This window comes from Carassius gibelio, chromosome B23 (assembly GCF_023724105.1).
Source record: "Carassius gibelio isolate Cgi1373 ecotype wild population from Czech Republic chromosome B23, carGib1.2-hapl.c, whole genome shotgun sequence".
NCBI lineage: Eukaryota > Metazoa > Chordata > Actinopteri > Cypriniformes > Cyprinidae > Carassius > Carassius gibelio.
In genome coordinates, this window is record NC_068418.1 from 9,983,254 (window position 1) to 9,997,569 (window position 14,316).

Consider the following 14,316-nt stretch of genomic DNA (forward strand, 5'->3'; position numbering starts at 1 on the left):
TTTTGTTTCGGCGGGTGAGTTGATAAGGGTGATTATTGGGAAATGTAAATAATAGAAGTGGATAAATCCATCCAAAAGTGAATGCAACATGCGGTAACATCCAAGTTGCTGTTGCCATAGTGACAGGCATGGAAAGCTCCATGTGGTGACAAAACATGCACGAATATTTCCAAATGTCTCCGCTATTGTGGTTCAAGATAGAAACTGTGAAAGGAAAGGATATTCGAGGCTCTGCTGTGGGAAATGTGGGATCATCTGCAACAGTGCAGTTTTGTAATCCTAAACTTAACCTCTTCTGATTTCCCTGTCTGGAGAGCACAGCCTGGCTGCAGTAATGGGGAACTGTGAGGAGGAAAAAGGAAGCGGTGCTTTCGATTTAACCAAGGCAAGACCAGATGACAAGGTGATACTACAGAGCTGAATATCTCAAGCATATCTGTTCTGCTGTTGGATAACCTCAGAGATTGTGCATTAGGATACGAGGCACAACATCACTCTCTACAATGACTAAAGTTTCCAATACATTTAGGTAAATGATCATTTTAAAGTTTGACAGTGGAATAGGTTACTTCTGACTAGTGTGAAAGTGCTCTTGTGAAAATATGTACTTAACTGTTTTTAATGTGCACTTGAGTGTACTTCAAATCTTAAAGTACATAAAAAAATGCTTGAAAATCAGAGTTAGAGAAAGTTACTTTTTAAAGTAATGCATTTTAATAATGTGTTACTCAATGAAAAAACTATTAATTGTGTTACTCAGTTACTCTTTATTTGGAAAGTAGTAAAAGTTATTTTTGTAATCTTGTAATTTTGCAAAAATGCTCAATTTGACTTTACTAATCTGGGCTGAGCTTGCTTATTTGTTTGTTTGTTTTTTATAACAAAAAAAGTCTGAAGAGTGTGCATCTGTCTTTACACCTCACTTCCAAATTCTCAATACGGTTACAGGAGAAGCGTCAGCGAAAAAAGGAAAAACAATGTAACTTGTAATTTAAAAAAAGTAACTCAGATGTTTAATTGTACATTTTAAAGTAATGAGTTACTTTTGTAGATTTACTTTAGCTTAACAGACTTAAGCATACATTTAAGTGCAATGTGCACTGCACTGTTTAAATTCATGTTTTAATCTTTTGTCATACTTTATAGTACACATATTGACTAACACTTAGCATCTTAAATGTAATATATTTTAAATATACTAAATTACAAGAGTGTTACAAATGTGTAATTACAAATTCAGCAATTACATTAAAGTGTATTTTAATTCATCAAATACTTGCCAGTACATTTAATACATTTTTCAAAGATAAGTGTCATTAAAAAACTTAATGTAAAGATAACTTTAAAAAGCACTCTGAAGTTCCATTAAATGTCATTTAACTGCAATTAAAGCATTCACTCTTCAGTATATTCTTTTAAAAAGTACAATACTTCCCTTTGAGTTCCAGTACTCTGGGTTTTTTTACAGGGAATTTTAAAAATGGCATACCATGAAATCAAGTCTTGATGAGTTAAACATTTATCTTGGCCAGAGAAAGCTGCAAAATTTAACAAGAATCTCCAAACATTCAGTGACCAACAAGTTATGTACCATTTATGGGTGGTTAATCTGAGCCTCCAAATAAGTCTCCTGAATGTCAAAATATTGCCCAATTTGTATGTCTAAAATTGATGAGTAGAGCTTATCTCTTACATATAATGCAGAAATTAAGCAGACAACACCGGTATCTTTGGAAGCCCGGTTCTTCTGCCCCTGAATAAAAAATAGTTTTCTTCAGGTTACTACCCAAGAAACACTTTTCTCCATCTCTAATGTTCAGATTGCATGTTTTGTTGCTTAGAAACAGCATTCATACCAATGCCAAAAACATTCTGCAACCATACTGTGGATCAGAATCATGAAAGAAATGAATGGCATCAAAGCAATTCAACTCCAGTTCAAGGTCAAAGGTGCCAAGGGTGTGCTCTACTCTGATGACGAGAACTGTCCGTGAACAGGGATGGGTCACTGTGAGGACGACAAGTCATCGGAGCATTAAATGAGACAGAGGGAGGGAAGATTACAGGGAGCGTGTGTAAGTAAGTGTGAAGGGTGTAATCTCATTCCCAGCTCTCACAGAATGATGCTGTTCATTCAACAATATAGTCATCCTGGCTTCACACTCAGTCATCGGTGTTAGATAAACATATGCAACCACTTCTCATACTGCTGCTGTTTGGTGAAGGACTGAGTATGATTACAGACAGAAAACTGACCGTAACACAAGTAGGAAGATTTAGATATTGTCAATCTATAGACAAATACCACTGCCATTCATATGTGGAAACACTGGTGTTCACAGCTTCATACAAACTGTGGTAAAGCTACAGGCAAGGTAAACTTGACCTAGATCACATCCGATTGTGCATGTCGCAATTCAACAACACAAGACAAATGGTTCATCTTAGATCATTAGCATCATGCAACAATGCTGAGTCAAGAGATAAGAACAACATAACAGAGATGAAGCTGTGAACGTGAACCTATTCATGTTCTTTGCAAAAAGCGGAAACACACATGTATATACACATATACAGTATGTTGCGAAAGTATTCATACACCTTCGTTGTGTTTTTATTTTTTATTTTTACGTTATACCTTTAAATTACTTTTTTACTACATTAATATAAACTCCATACACCATAATGTCAAAACAAAAAACTGGATTTTCAAAACTTTGTGAACTTATTGGAAGAAAAAACTGAAATAAGACCATTGCATAATAAGTAATCATAACCTTAACTCAGTACTTCGTAGAAGCACCTTTACAGACTCGAGTCTTTTTGGTATGATGCGACAAGCTTTGCTCATCAGCATTTGGCAATGATCTGCCATTCTTCTCCTCACTTCCTCACCTCTCAAGTAGAGCTGAAACTAACTATTTTTTTTTCGATTAGTCGACTAATCTAACGATTATTTTTATTACAATTAATAATTATTCTAATGTTTTTTTTTTATTAGCTAATGAATCCTTTGGATAAATTTACAAACAAAAATATAAGTAAAACTTCTAATATAATATTTCAACCTTTATTCATTTTCAACCTATGTGGTTGAAGTTTTTACAGTGTAAAATAATCAAGAGGCAAAGAAAATTATTTTACTATGGTAAATATGAGCTTATAATAGCGTTTATAATTAAACCACAGTAGCCATAAATTTACAGTTGTCTGAGACGTCATGAAATGTTCTTTAGCATCACAAACCATAAAATGTAGTCAGAGTTCTGCTATGGTTTAGCATGGTTTCCAGAGATCTGGAGCTGATTCGGGGTAACGTTAGCTCGGTGGTTTGTGACTGTTGTCTCGTGGCGCATTGTCTTTTAAGGGGCCATTCACTTATCACGTCAAGTTCGTTATATCCATTGTAGGCGCACGATAAGCGCACTCATAATGTTATCGACACGCACGCGGTGCGACGCGCTAGTTTTTCCAGGCGCGTCCACTCCGCATCGAGTTAAAAACATCTCAACTTTTCAGAATGCCACAAGCGCAAGAATATCAGACCTGAACCAGGAAGTTGGTCACCAGATCACACGGTAATCAGTTAAACCGTAACACATGAGAGCGCCAGTATGTTTTCCTCTGAGGTGCTCGCGCATCGCAGTTGTGCTGCCATATCGGTTTTGCAAAGGGAACAAAGGGCCATTTTATTTGACCTCTGTTTAAAGTATTCACATACTTTTGATAACAGTGATCTCTGTTTTTGTGATAGAATGCAACTTTCTCCATTCCCAGGATGCCATTACGCGAGATGTAAACAAACAGTGTGACTCGTCGACGCATTTCACGAGAAGGGTCTGGCTGCAGACCTGCACTTGCACTCTCAGACACTTGTGCTTCCGCTAGCGACATCACTTGCAGTCTTTATTTTTATTTCATTTTTTTCTATTTATTGATAAAATTTTGTTTGAATCTGTCAACATTTTACAACAGTAGCCAGGTATATATTACATATATATTATATGGATACTGTTATAAAATGTTGGGAAAAAATTCAATAAAATAAAAATAAAAAATTCTGGGAATGCAAGTCTGAGAGTGCAAGTGCGAGTCTGCAGCCAGACCCTCTTGCATTTCACGCACGTCAACGTATTTTTGTAGTCTACGTAATCGATGACGTCGATGCGTCGTTGCAGCACTACTCTCAAGCTCCGTCAGGCTGGATGGGTGCAGATGCACATTTTCTCCAGGAATATCTGATTGGGTTCAGTGTTCATGGGATAGTACTATGCAGGCGATGAGCTGAGCTGGTTTCCTTCAAACATGTTTGGATTTGAGGTCCATCAGACCAGAGTTAATCAAACCAATATTGTTTCTCACAGTCTGAGGGTCCTTTCAGTGGAATGTTGAAGTCATGTTTGTGCTTCTGTAGGTTTCTACCATCTGCATATATGATCCTGGAGCTCAACTGGTCAACAGTGACCATCATGTTCTTGGTCTCCTCTAACCAAAGCTGTTCTCCATCAATTGCTCAGTTTGGCCAGGAGGCCAGCTCTAGGAAGAGTAATGGTTCTTCTTCCATTCAAGATGATGGAAGCTACATGCTCATGAAAGTGAAAAAAGTGAAAGTGACATGACATGGCCAAGTATGGTGACCCACACTCGGAATTAGTGCTCTGCATTTATCCCATCCAAAGTGCACACACACACACACACAACTGGAGCAGCCATTTTTTGGGGTTCGGTGCCTTCCCCAAGGGCCTTCAGTCATGGTATTAAAGGTGGTGAGAGCACTGTACATTCACTACCCCCACGACAATCCCTCCTGGTACGAGACTCGAACCTGCAACCTTTCAGTTACGAGTCTGACTCTTTAACCATTAGCAGGTTTTTTTCTGAACTCTTCCCCAGATGTGTGGCTTGACACAATCCTGTTTATGAGCTCTACGGGCAGTTCTTTTGAATTCAGGGCTTGGTTTTGGTTTCTTTCAATTGAATTTGCCACAGGTTAACTTCACTTGAAGTGTAGTAACATATACAAACAATATGAATGCTCCTGAGATAAATTTCAATGGTCCCAGTGTAAGGGAAACAGGTCAATTTAGCTCAAAGGGAATCATTTAAGATTTTAAAGGGAATTTGAACAGAATCACTGTTTCACGGCTGGTCACGGAGACGCCCTGCGATTCAGTGAACTAGCCGTTTAACATCAAATCTGCGCTGGATACTAATATCCAAACTATAGTGAAACACTATCAATTAGCACAGTAACAAGATCGGCAGTTTAAGACATTAACTTGTAAGCACAAAACACAAGATACTTCTCTTTTCAATATGAATAAGGCTTTATTAGATAAATCTAAGACATATAAACTAATCTAACACATAAACGCACACACATTCACACAAGTTGCAGGAAGGTCGAAAGTTAGGGAAAGATGAGTTTAAGAGAATGGAAATATGGAATCCCAAGTTTACAGCAATACGTTAAATTGCATAAACATGAACAACCATCAATCATGTAATTAGCGCTCGCATTGAGTTCCTAAATGGGGTTAAAATTATATTAGATACACCAGCACAACAAATATCTGGGAATATGTTGCCTTAGTTTCCTGTGAAAGGGACTCCCGTTGAAAGGGGTATCCCGGTGTCGCTGATTGGCTGGAAGTTCAGTCGCTGAAGTGACGTCTTGGGGAGCCCGTGGTTGGACGTTGGCTGAAGCTGGAGTTGTGTGGCTGGTTGGAGTTCAAACGCACAGACGAGGTCGACGTTACAAAACTTAATTCAAAACACGAAACTCTCAAACGGAAAAGAAAATAAATAAAGTTTGACGAGACTAGGTTGTGTTCCTTCTCATCGTGGCATAGTAGCAGCAGGCAGGCCGAAGCACGCAGGAACCGCGCTCAAACAGTGATGACTAAACCGCATGGCTAGAAGCATAGCTAGAGACTAGAAACAGACATGGCTAATAGCAGCAGCTAGGGACTAAAAGCAGACTAAAAGCAAGGCATGACTGATAGCACAAGCAATGCTAGAACTAAAAGCCAAATTTCATGGTGTCCAAAGTATTTAAACTTCCCTGTTGGCCACCCCTCAAATGTTGCCTTGACCAATCAGATATGGTCTTTGGTCTGGGGTATCATAAATCATTTGTTTATCTTACCAAGCATGTGGTTCCTGCCTCGCAGGGTCTAATTTTGGACATGATTCCTATAACACGATTATATTTTACAAATAAATGATTGTCAGGACAATATCAAGCAAGAAAATTAGATTATATCAATACTAGACATGACTATGTATCCTATAGTTATCAAAAGACATACACAATAAGTGATTATACATGATAGTCAAATGTGTGGGTTACACATAAATGTATATGGAGTTAAGCAATGCAATGATTCATTTATAAGTCTTTTTGAGTTCATTCTGGTCCATATATAATGTACAAAAAGCAGTTTCTTTGCCATTCTCTGGCAAAGGGACTTTTCTGTGAAGAAAATTCTAGGAATTTCAGTCTGGTTCTGCCTGATGGGGGAAGTCAATGCAAGTATTTAACTTGATCTCCTGGGTTTACATGTGATGTCCAGCGTTGCATTTCAATCACGAACAATAAATTTGACAATCTCTTCTTCGAATTAAAGTTGTCAATAATTGTTCTATTGGTGTTAATGTTGAAAGCTGTTGTGTGAACAAGTTGGTTGGTTGGTTATCTTGCTTGGTTCTTGTGGCACTAGAACTGATTTATGACTTCCTGAGGAGTTAGGCTCTCGTGTTTCAATGCACACAGCTCTGATAGACTCTTTAATTTGTCTGGTTTGACTCATTTCTGCTACACCAGATAACAGTGAACTGCAATGAATGTGCAAAGGTTTTTAACCTGTAGCTAAAAACTAATGTAAACAATATAAAAGTATATTTTATTTAGTTTTCATATTCTTTTATTAGCATTTAATTTAAAATGTCAGTCTTTTTTTTCTCATCTTTTTTTTTTTCGCAATCGTCTTACAGATCTGCTTTTTACTTTGAAATGATGCTGAACTGCTACAAAACAATGAGGATCGCAAGCACACAAAGATAAAACCTGTATAATGATGATGTTGTAGTTATGTATTATAAAAGTGGCAGTGAGATTCTTCCCTGATCTTTGAACATGCCTACCTTTAATACATATGAGCATAACCCTGAAACACAGGTTAAGCCTTGACATTTCAGACGGTGTAACCTTGTCCCAGGATGCACCTGAGGTTCTGATGGATGAGAGAGTGGGTGAAGGGAAACAAGGATTTCCCAGTGATTATGATGTGTGAAGAAAGCCCCCTGTGCAGCGGCCCACGCGTGTACACCCCAGTGCAGGAACACACCCCTGATCAGTGTAACTGTATTCAAGCGTGTGTGCTTAAGAGCGGCCACATCAAGCAGCAGGTGTATCCTGCCACAGCAGCAGTTGAGGGTGCTCCAAATCTGCTACGCTGTCAGAGATGAGAGGCAGAGGGTTCTGATCTCAGATATTAAAATGTCAGCTCTGTCTCTACACTGTCTGACAACTACCAAAAATGTTAAAAGATACAACTAAAATACAACTCACGACCCACAGAGGGCAGTGTGTATCTCCACAATCCTGTCTAACTGCTTCAGAAATATGTCTATTGAGCCAAGCATACTTGGAAACAACAATTTGTTAACATTAGTTCATGCTATAGTTATTAACATGTATGCATGTATGTTTATTAGGGGTGTAACGGTTCACAAAATTCACGGTTCGGTTCGATACGATTCACTGGTGTCTCGGTTCGGTTCGGTACGGTTCGGTATGTTTTAGATACAGCAAAAAAGAAAAAATTGGCAGATACATTTCCTTGATTAAATTTTTTTTTTAAATTAAAACTAACAAAGTATGTTTTTTGTGTGTGTGTTTTTTTTTTACATTGAACAATGATGGAGCTATTCTTTACCCATCTTCTATGGTGTTTTCTTAGCAGCATACTGTATAAAGCAAAAACAGATCCTTATTAAAAAAAAAAAAATGAAAATGTTGTATTGTTGTAGTAGTTATGAACAAATACAAAGATTAAACTTTTTATGGAACTCTAAAACTCTTTATATAGTGTGTTTTTACTCAATTGGTTCTCTTTAGGGCTTATGTTTTTTGGAACAAAGCAGGAATTACGGTCTGGCTGAAATGGGCTCGTGAAGGAATATTGTAACGGGGCTCAATTACATTAAGCATGTTCTTAAAACCTGCGTTTTCCACTACAGAGTAAGGCGCTCGCTCACTCAGCACGCGCTGAAGGCTCGTTGGAAAATGGCTAAAGGGTCTTTCACACAGGACGCGGTATGCGCTGTTGCCCTTCAGATACAATGCGATTTGCGCTCCAAGAGCAAAGTAGGTGGAGTTTTCAAAACTGCCTGTGCATACGTTCTATTTATAACAGTTCTTCTATCTAATAACGTGCAGGCCTGTTAATTGTATCGTACTGCTCAGGAAATTCTGACACAGTACAGTACTAGTCCATTTTGATTTCCGTGCTTGTTTGGATGCCCCGATCGATTGGTAAAGTGCACCCAAACACCAGACCTGTTGGTTACTGGAGGATCTTATATTTCTGGTCTGTTAAACGCATTGGCCATTTTGCAACGAGCCTTCAGCACTTACTGAGTGAGCGAGCGCCTGACTGAGTAGTCTAGTCTAACATAATCATATAAGTTGGTGTTTTTTTCTTCTTCGGGAGTGTCAGGGGCGTTGCCTGTTACGTCGTTTGGGTTATTGGGCTACCTTGTTGAACGCATATCATTATATTTTACAATTTTTTATTTATTTTCCAAATATAATTAATTAGTCCAACGAACCGTTCGGTACTTAATGCGTACCGCGTACCGAACCGAAAGCCTCGTACCGAACGGTTCAATACGAATACGCGTATCGTTACACCCCTAATGTTTATATATATATATATATATGCATATGCATGTATGTATATAAGATTTTATATTTATGTTAGGTGTCATATTTATGCTAGTATAAAAAAATTAATCCGGAACGATAATAAATTAAAAATAAACCAGGTAGGATGAAAGTGCACTGAGTTAAAGGAAAAGGGTGAGCTGGATTTAAAACGAAAACGACAAATCTTTTCACTTAATTGTCCTGTTTCATAATCATTCGAAGCTTAAACCTTAATCAACAATAAAATTACATTAAATCATGCAACCCTAAAAGGAAGTAAAAATGTTATGATGAAAATTTTCAATAAATAAATAAATAAAATATTAAGGTGACAAAAATGACGTAATAACTGTAAAAAAAGGCACAAAGTGCAGTCTTTGTCATATCACCAGCTTTGTGAATTATATAATTCATGCTAGAGATTATCTCTGTAACCTGTAAACATGTTTTTGTGTTTACAAGCAATAGAGTGAGTAAAAAACATTTGCATGCAGAAAATTGAATGGAAATGAGAGTAAATGGTCATCCCTCGTGTCTGTCCTTTTCCGGCAGAGTGAGTGTCACGCCTGAATAAACACATGCGCTGCCCCGTGTGCCATCTGATCCAACGCCATACCCCTACAGAACCAATGCTGCACCATCACACTTTAATAACCCAGACACAGAGAGAGAAAAGAACACAGCCAGGAGACCAAACAGCACCATTTAGATAAAGTTGCTCATTCAATAAAAAATCTGAAACATACAGAACAAACCAAACCGAGACAAACAACCATCAAACAATGTTTTTTTGGCTGTTATGTGTATCTACACTGCCCTCTTCAGGAGGAGCCCAACAGGAGTCAGCTGACATCATCCACATACCGTCACCATAGCAACTGCTCAGCCTAATGACATTAGCATGCCAAGATCTATAAACGAAAAAAAAAAGAAAAGGTGTCATCAGACATTATGGTGCTTCAGGGAACCATTAAGGCTGGACTCCTCAGGCAGTTGTTTAGCTTTTCAAAAGAGTTCCTCTGGTTCACTCATATAGCAGTTTCCTCTCTCTCTCTGTGCTGCAGTTCAGAGACGTTACATTATGCAATAGTTCAAGTCATCCTGTTGCATAGTTACCAATAGATCCAAAGGAAATGAAGGGGGGGGGCAACTTTTACACTACAGTGTCCTACTGTCAATAACCTGTGGACACAAGGTTGTTTTATCCTCTTTACTACAAATTTATTACATGGTTAAGCCAAGTTTATGTTTTTTTTAATGATGATTCTGGCTTCTGTATAAGCTCAATGCAAAAAAAAAAGTTTTACAGCTGCAATAAACCAATATAAACCTGGTTTACACTGCACATGTGTGGGAAAACGTATTGGATCCCTAGTCTTCTTAAAATAGTGACCTGTGAATGTAAAACAGCATGAATTAATGAGGACAAACCTAGTACTACTGATGTACTATGGCAGGGTTTGAATTTTTTTTTTTTTGTCTAAATAAAAAAAAGTTGATCACAAAAAAATAAAAACACACAGGTCTGTTAAGAGCAATACTTTTAATATAGACAACTTATTATTAGACTGGGCTACTGTAAGTATAATATGACTGCAGCTTTTTTTTTTTTTTTTTACACCAACAATATACTATAGGCGTCCTACTTCCAGAACTCAGGTGATTTGATGTGCTGTTGTGGTAGGCCAGTTTCAAATGGCAGATCTGGCACACTGCCTTTGTCTTGTCCTCACTCCATTTAAATTGCTCTCACACAGCTGAGGTCTTTGCATTTTTGTCTTCTCTTCCAGATGAACTGAATCATGACATTCATGGCGTTCATTCACGATTCATATTCAAGTGCGAATGAGAACCATTTAAATAGTAGAGTTGGGTCCGAGTCCACCTTTGTCGAGTACGAGTCAAGACCAAGTCCACAAACATCAAGTCCAAGTCCGAGTCCAAAAGGGGCCGAGTTGGACTCAAGTCCGAGTTCTTAAAGGCCGAGTCCGAGTCGAGTCCGCCCGAGTCCAGAAAGTTATTAAATGATAAAGATTATAAATTGGTATTGTACATTTTTACATTCTATTAATATTTTAACCTTTCAACCCATTAAACCAATGGCAATATAAAAATGTAATAAAAAATACCATTACATCTTGTCATTGCCATTGAACATTTTTATTTTATGTCAACGGAACTAGTTTCCTATCAAAAAAGGTATCAAAGAAAAGAAGGGTACATACAGTATAGAACTTTTATTGTATTTCAAGTGCATGAAAATACAAATGAACCTGTTTTATTTTTGTATCACACTATATTGTCCTAAATATTGTTGTTATTTAATGCTTCTACCCCACATTTAAATAGGCTGAGGAAATACTTAGACTAGAGTTTAAATCTATCAGCTAGTCATAACAAACTTAAAGCTTTATTACAGTGCTTAATCAACAACAAACTCCTTTCTGAACACAGCTCTGGTCTCTCTTGGTCGAGTTGTAATGAACACTGAACATGAAATGTACTATAGTGCACAGTCAAGCACTAAACCAGGGCCATATTGCTTTTCAAAAATACAAGAGCTGTGACCATTTTATGAGTTAAGCGTGCACGATGTGGTCTCATGATGAGGCCACCTTTGCTAAAGACACGCTCTACTGGTGCAGAGGATGCTGGAATAGACAGCACTTTTACAGCCAGAGAGTAAAGCTGTGGGAATCCGCAGAGTGCTTCTTTTTACCGGATGTCTTGCAAATAAATTCTTTATGATTTTCGTAAGCAAAACAAATTATCGCTGACTTTGAAGACATCGTCCTAGCCACACATTGATAGCCAATGATTGATGTGCGTGTTTCGTCTGCAAGCATTGGATCATATGCTACTGCTGCCTGCCGGTGTGGTGCAGTAAAATGACAGACGGGGAGACATTAATTAATTTCACATCTCAATTTTATGCTGGTTTTATTGTTACACATGACGCGGACTTGACTGCACTCTGAATATTTTCCGAGTCCAAAATGTTCAAGTCCGTGTCAAGTCCGAGTACAAATTCACCCGAGTGCGTGACAAGTCCGAGTTCATTCAAAATTGGACTCGAGTCCGAGTCCGAGTTCGAGTACCCCAACTCTATTAAATAGAAAATAGAAAATAAAAATTCAGATCTCAAAATTGGAAATCAAATGCCCACCCACCGAACAAATATTTGAATAATCGAATATTCTGGTCTAGCCCTACAAATAACACAGTTGTGTACACGACTTGCTCTCCTCCAGCTCAACTCACCACCCACAAACCCTCCCACACACCCACAGCACAACCAAGAGACAGCAGAGTGAATATCACTGCTCAGCAGTGAAGCACAGGTCAAGAGTCTTTCACCATCACACAGCACTGGGAAATAAACCAGCGGCACAGGAAGAGTAGATTAATGCTTCAGGAGGTCATATGCAGTACATACAGGCCTAATGACCATAAGAGACTCTTACCTGACAATCAAAGTCCTGGAAGTTCTGTCCATTCTGTGTGGAAAGAGAGAGAAAGAGATCAGCTGAAAGGGTTGGGCATGTGATGTTAAAATACCAGGTCATGCAAGACACAATGACCCATGTTATACTTAGCACAGACAACATAATTATATTCTGTTAAAGAATGGGCAAATTACAGTTCTGTGAGATTATTTAGCTCCTGTTGTGACTGAGTTTGCATGTAAGAGTTACCCAAATTTAATTTAAAGTTTTTTTTTTACAATTTACATTGAAATTTAGAAAAATGTATCAAATCTACTTTGCATGTTAATTCCAGAGACGGCATGTTTTGTGACATGCTGAATTTTTTGGGACTGAATTCTGAAGACCTTATGTACAGAATAGTGCTGTCAAACGATTTATTGCATCCAAAATAAAAGTTTTTGTTTACGTAATATATATGGAAATATTTATTATGTATATATAAATACACACACATGCATGTATATATTTCAGGAAAAAAACAATGTTTCTATATTAATTATATTTATTTATAATATAAATTATATGAATATAAAAATAGATATGTAAATATACATGTAAATACTTTCAAAATATGTACTGCATGTGTGTGTATTTACATATACTATTCATAATATATTGTAAAATCTGTAATAAAAATACAGTCATGCCCAAAAATATGGACACCCTTGGTAAGAAGGCTTTGAAAGAAAGGCTTTGAAAAATAATCTGCATTGTTAATCCTTTTGATCTTTTATTTAAAAAATACTCAAAAATCTAACCTTTCATTGGATAATAAGAATTTAAAAGGGGGGGGAAATCATTATGAAATAAATGTTTTTCTCTAATACACACTGGCCACAATTAAGGACACCCCTTCAAATTCTTATGAGTAAAATATCTCTGAAGTGTATTCCCATCCATATTCACAATTTTGAGTACTCCAGCGTGATTATAAACATGAAATTATCCAGCCATGGCTACCTGTTTCACAGAACAATAAAGAGGAGGGAAAACAAAGCCCAAATGCCCTTAATCATCCATCACAATGAGAAAAACCAAAGAATATATTTCTGATGTGCAACAAAAGATGATTGAGCTTCACAAATTAGTGAAGTGGCTATAAGAAAAGAGCTAGAGCAGTGAAAATTCCCATTTCCACCATCAGGGCAATAATTAAGAATTTCCAATTGACATAAAGTGTTATGAATCTGCCTGGAAGAGGACGTGTGCCTATATCAACCTAATGCATAGTGAGGAGGTCAGTTTGAGTGGTTAAAGACTCTCCAAGGGTCACAGCTGAAGAATTACAGAAAATGGTTGAGTATCAGACCTTTAAAAAAATTGTCAAACAACACCTACATCACCACATGTTTTTTGGGAAGGTTTCAAGAAAATTCTCCTGGCATATTGATAGAAGAATATCATTTTTTAAGAGCGTGCATATCATGAATGCTGGGTCTTGTTTGTTTTCTGACAATCTACTGAACCTACTGGTAACTTGTTTGCCACGTAGCAATAAAAAATATACTAAAAACCTTGATTATTCTGGTTAGTCACATTGTACTGCTATTATTTTGAACAATACTGTAGCCATTCCAGTCCTCTGACCTGAACCCTATAGAAAGTGAGAGGAGTGAACTGAAGAGGAGAAGCTGGGAATCTGAAGGGTCTGGACTGATTCTGGATGAAGGAATGGTCTCTGATCTCTTGTCAGGTGTTCTCTAACCTCATCAGGTATTATAGGAGAACATTTAGACCTGTTAAACTGGCAAATGGAGGTTTAAAAAATAATTCAATAAAAGGGTGTCCTTAATTGTGGCCAGTGTGTTTTAGAGAAAAACATTTATTTCATAATGATATTTCCCCCCATTTTAAATCCTTATTATTCAATGAAAGGTTAGATTTTTGTCAATTTTT

The 14,316-nt window shown here is 37.4% G+C and overlaps 1 protein-coding gene across 5 annotated transcripts in view; it reads right to left on the minus strand.

Annotated features, from left to right (window-relative positions):
* LOC128011201 (protein NDRG3-like) overlaps positions 1 to 14,316 on the minus strand; it is a 73,868-nt gene that overhangs the window by 27,058 nt on the left and 32,494 nt on the right. For all 5 annotated transcript variants that reach the window (XM_052593371.1, XM_052593369.1, XM_052593367.1 and 2 more), the window contains exon 3: positions 12,397 to 12,429. In XM_052593371.1, coding sequence (XP_052449331.1) covers positions 12,397 to 12,429 — 33 coding nt within the window. The remainder of the gene's footprint in view (positions 1 to 12,396; positions 12,430 to 14,316) is intronic.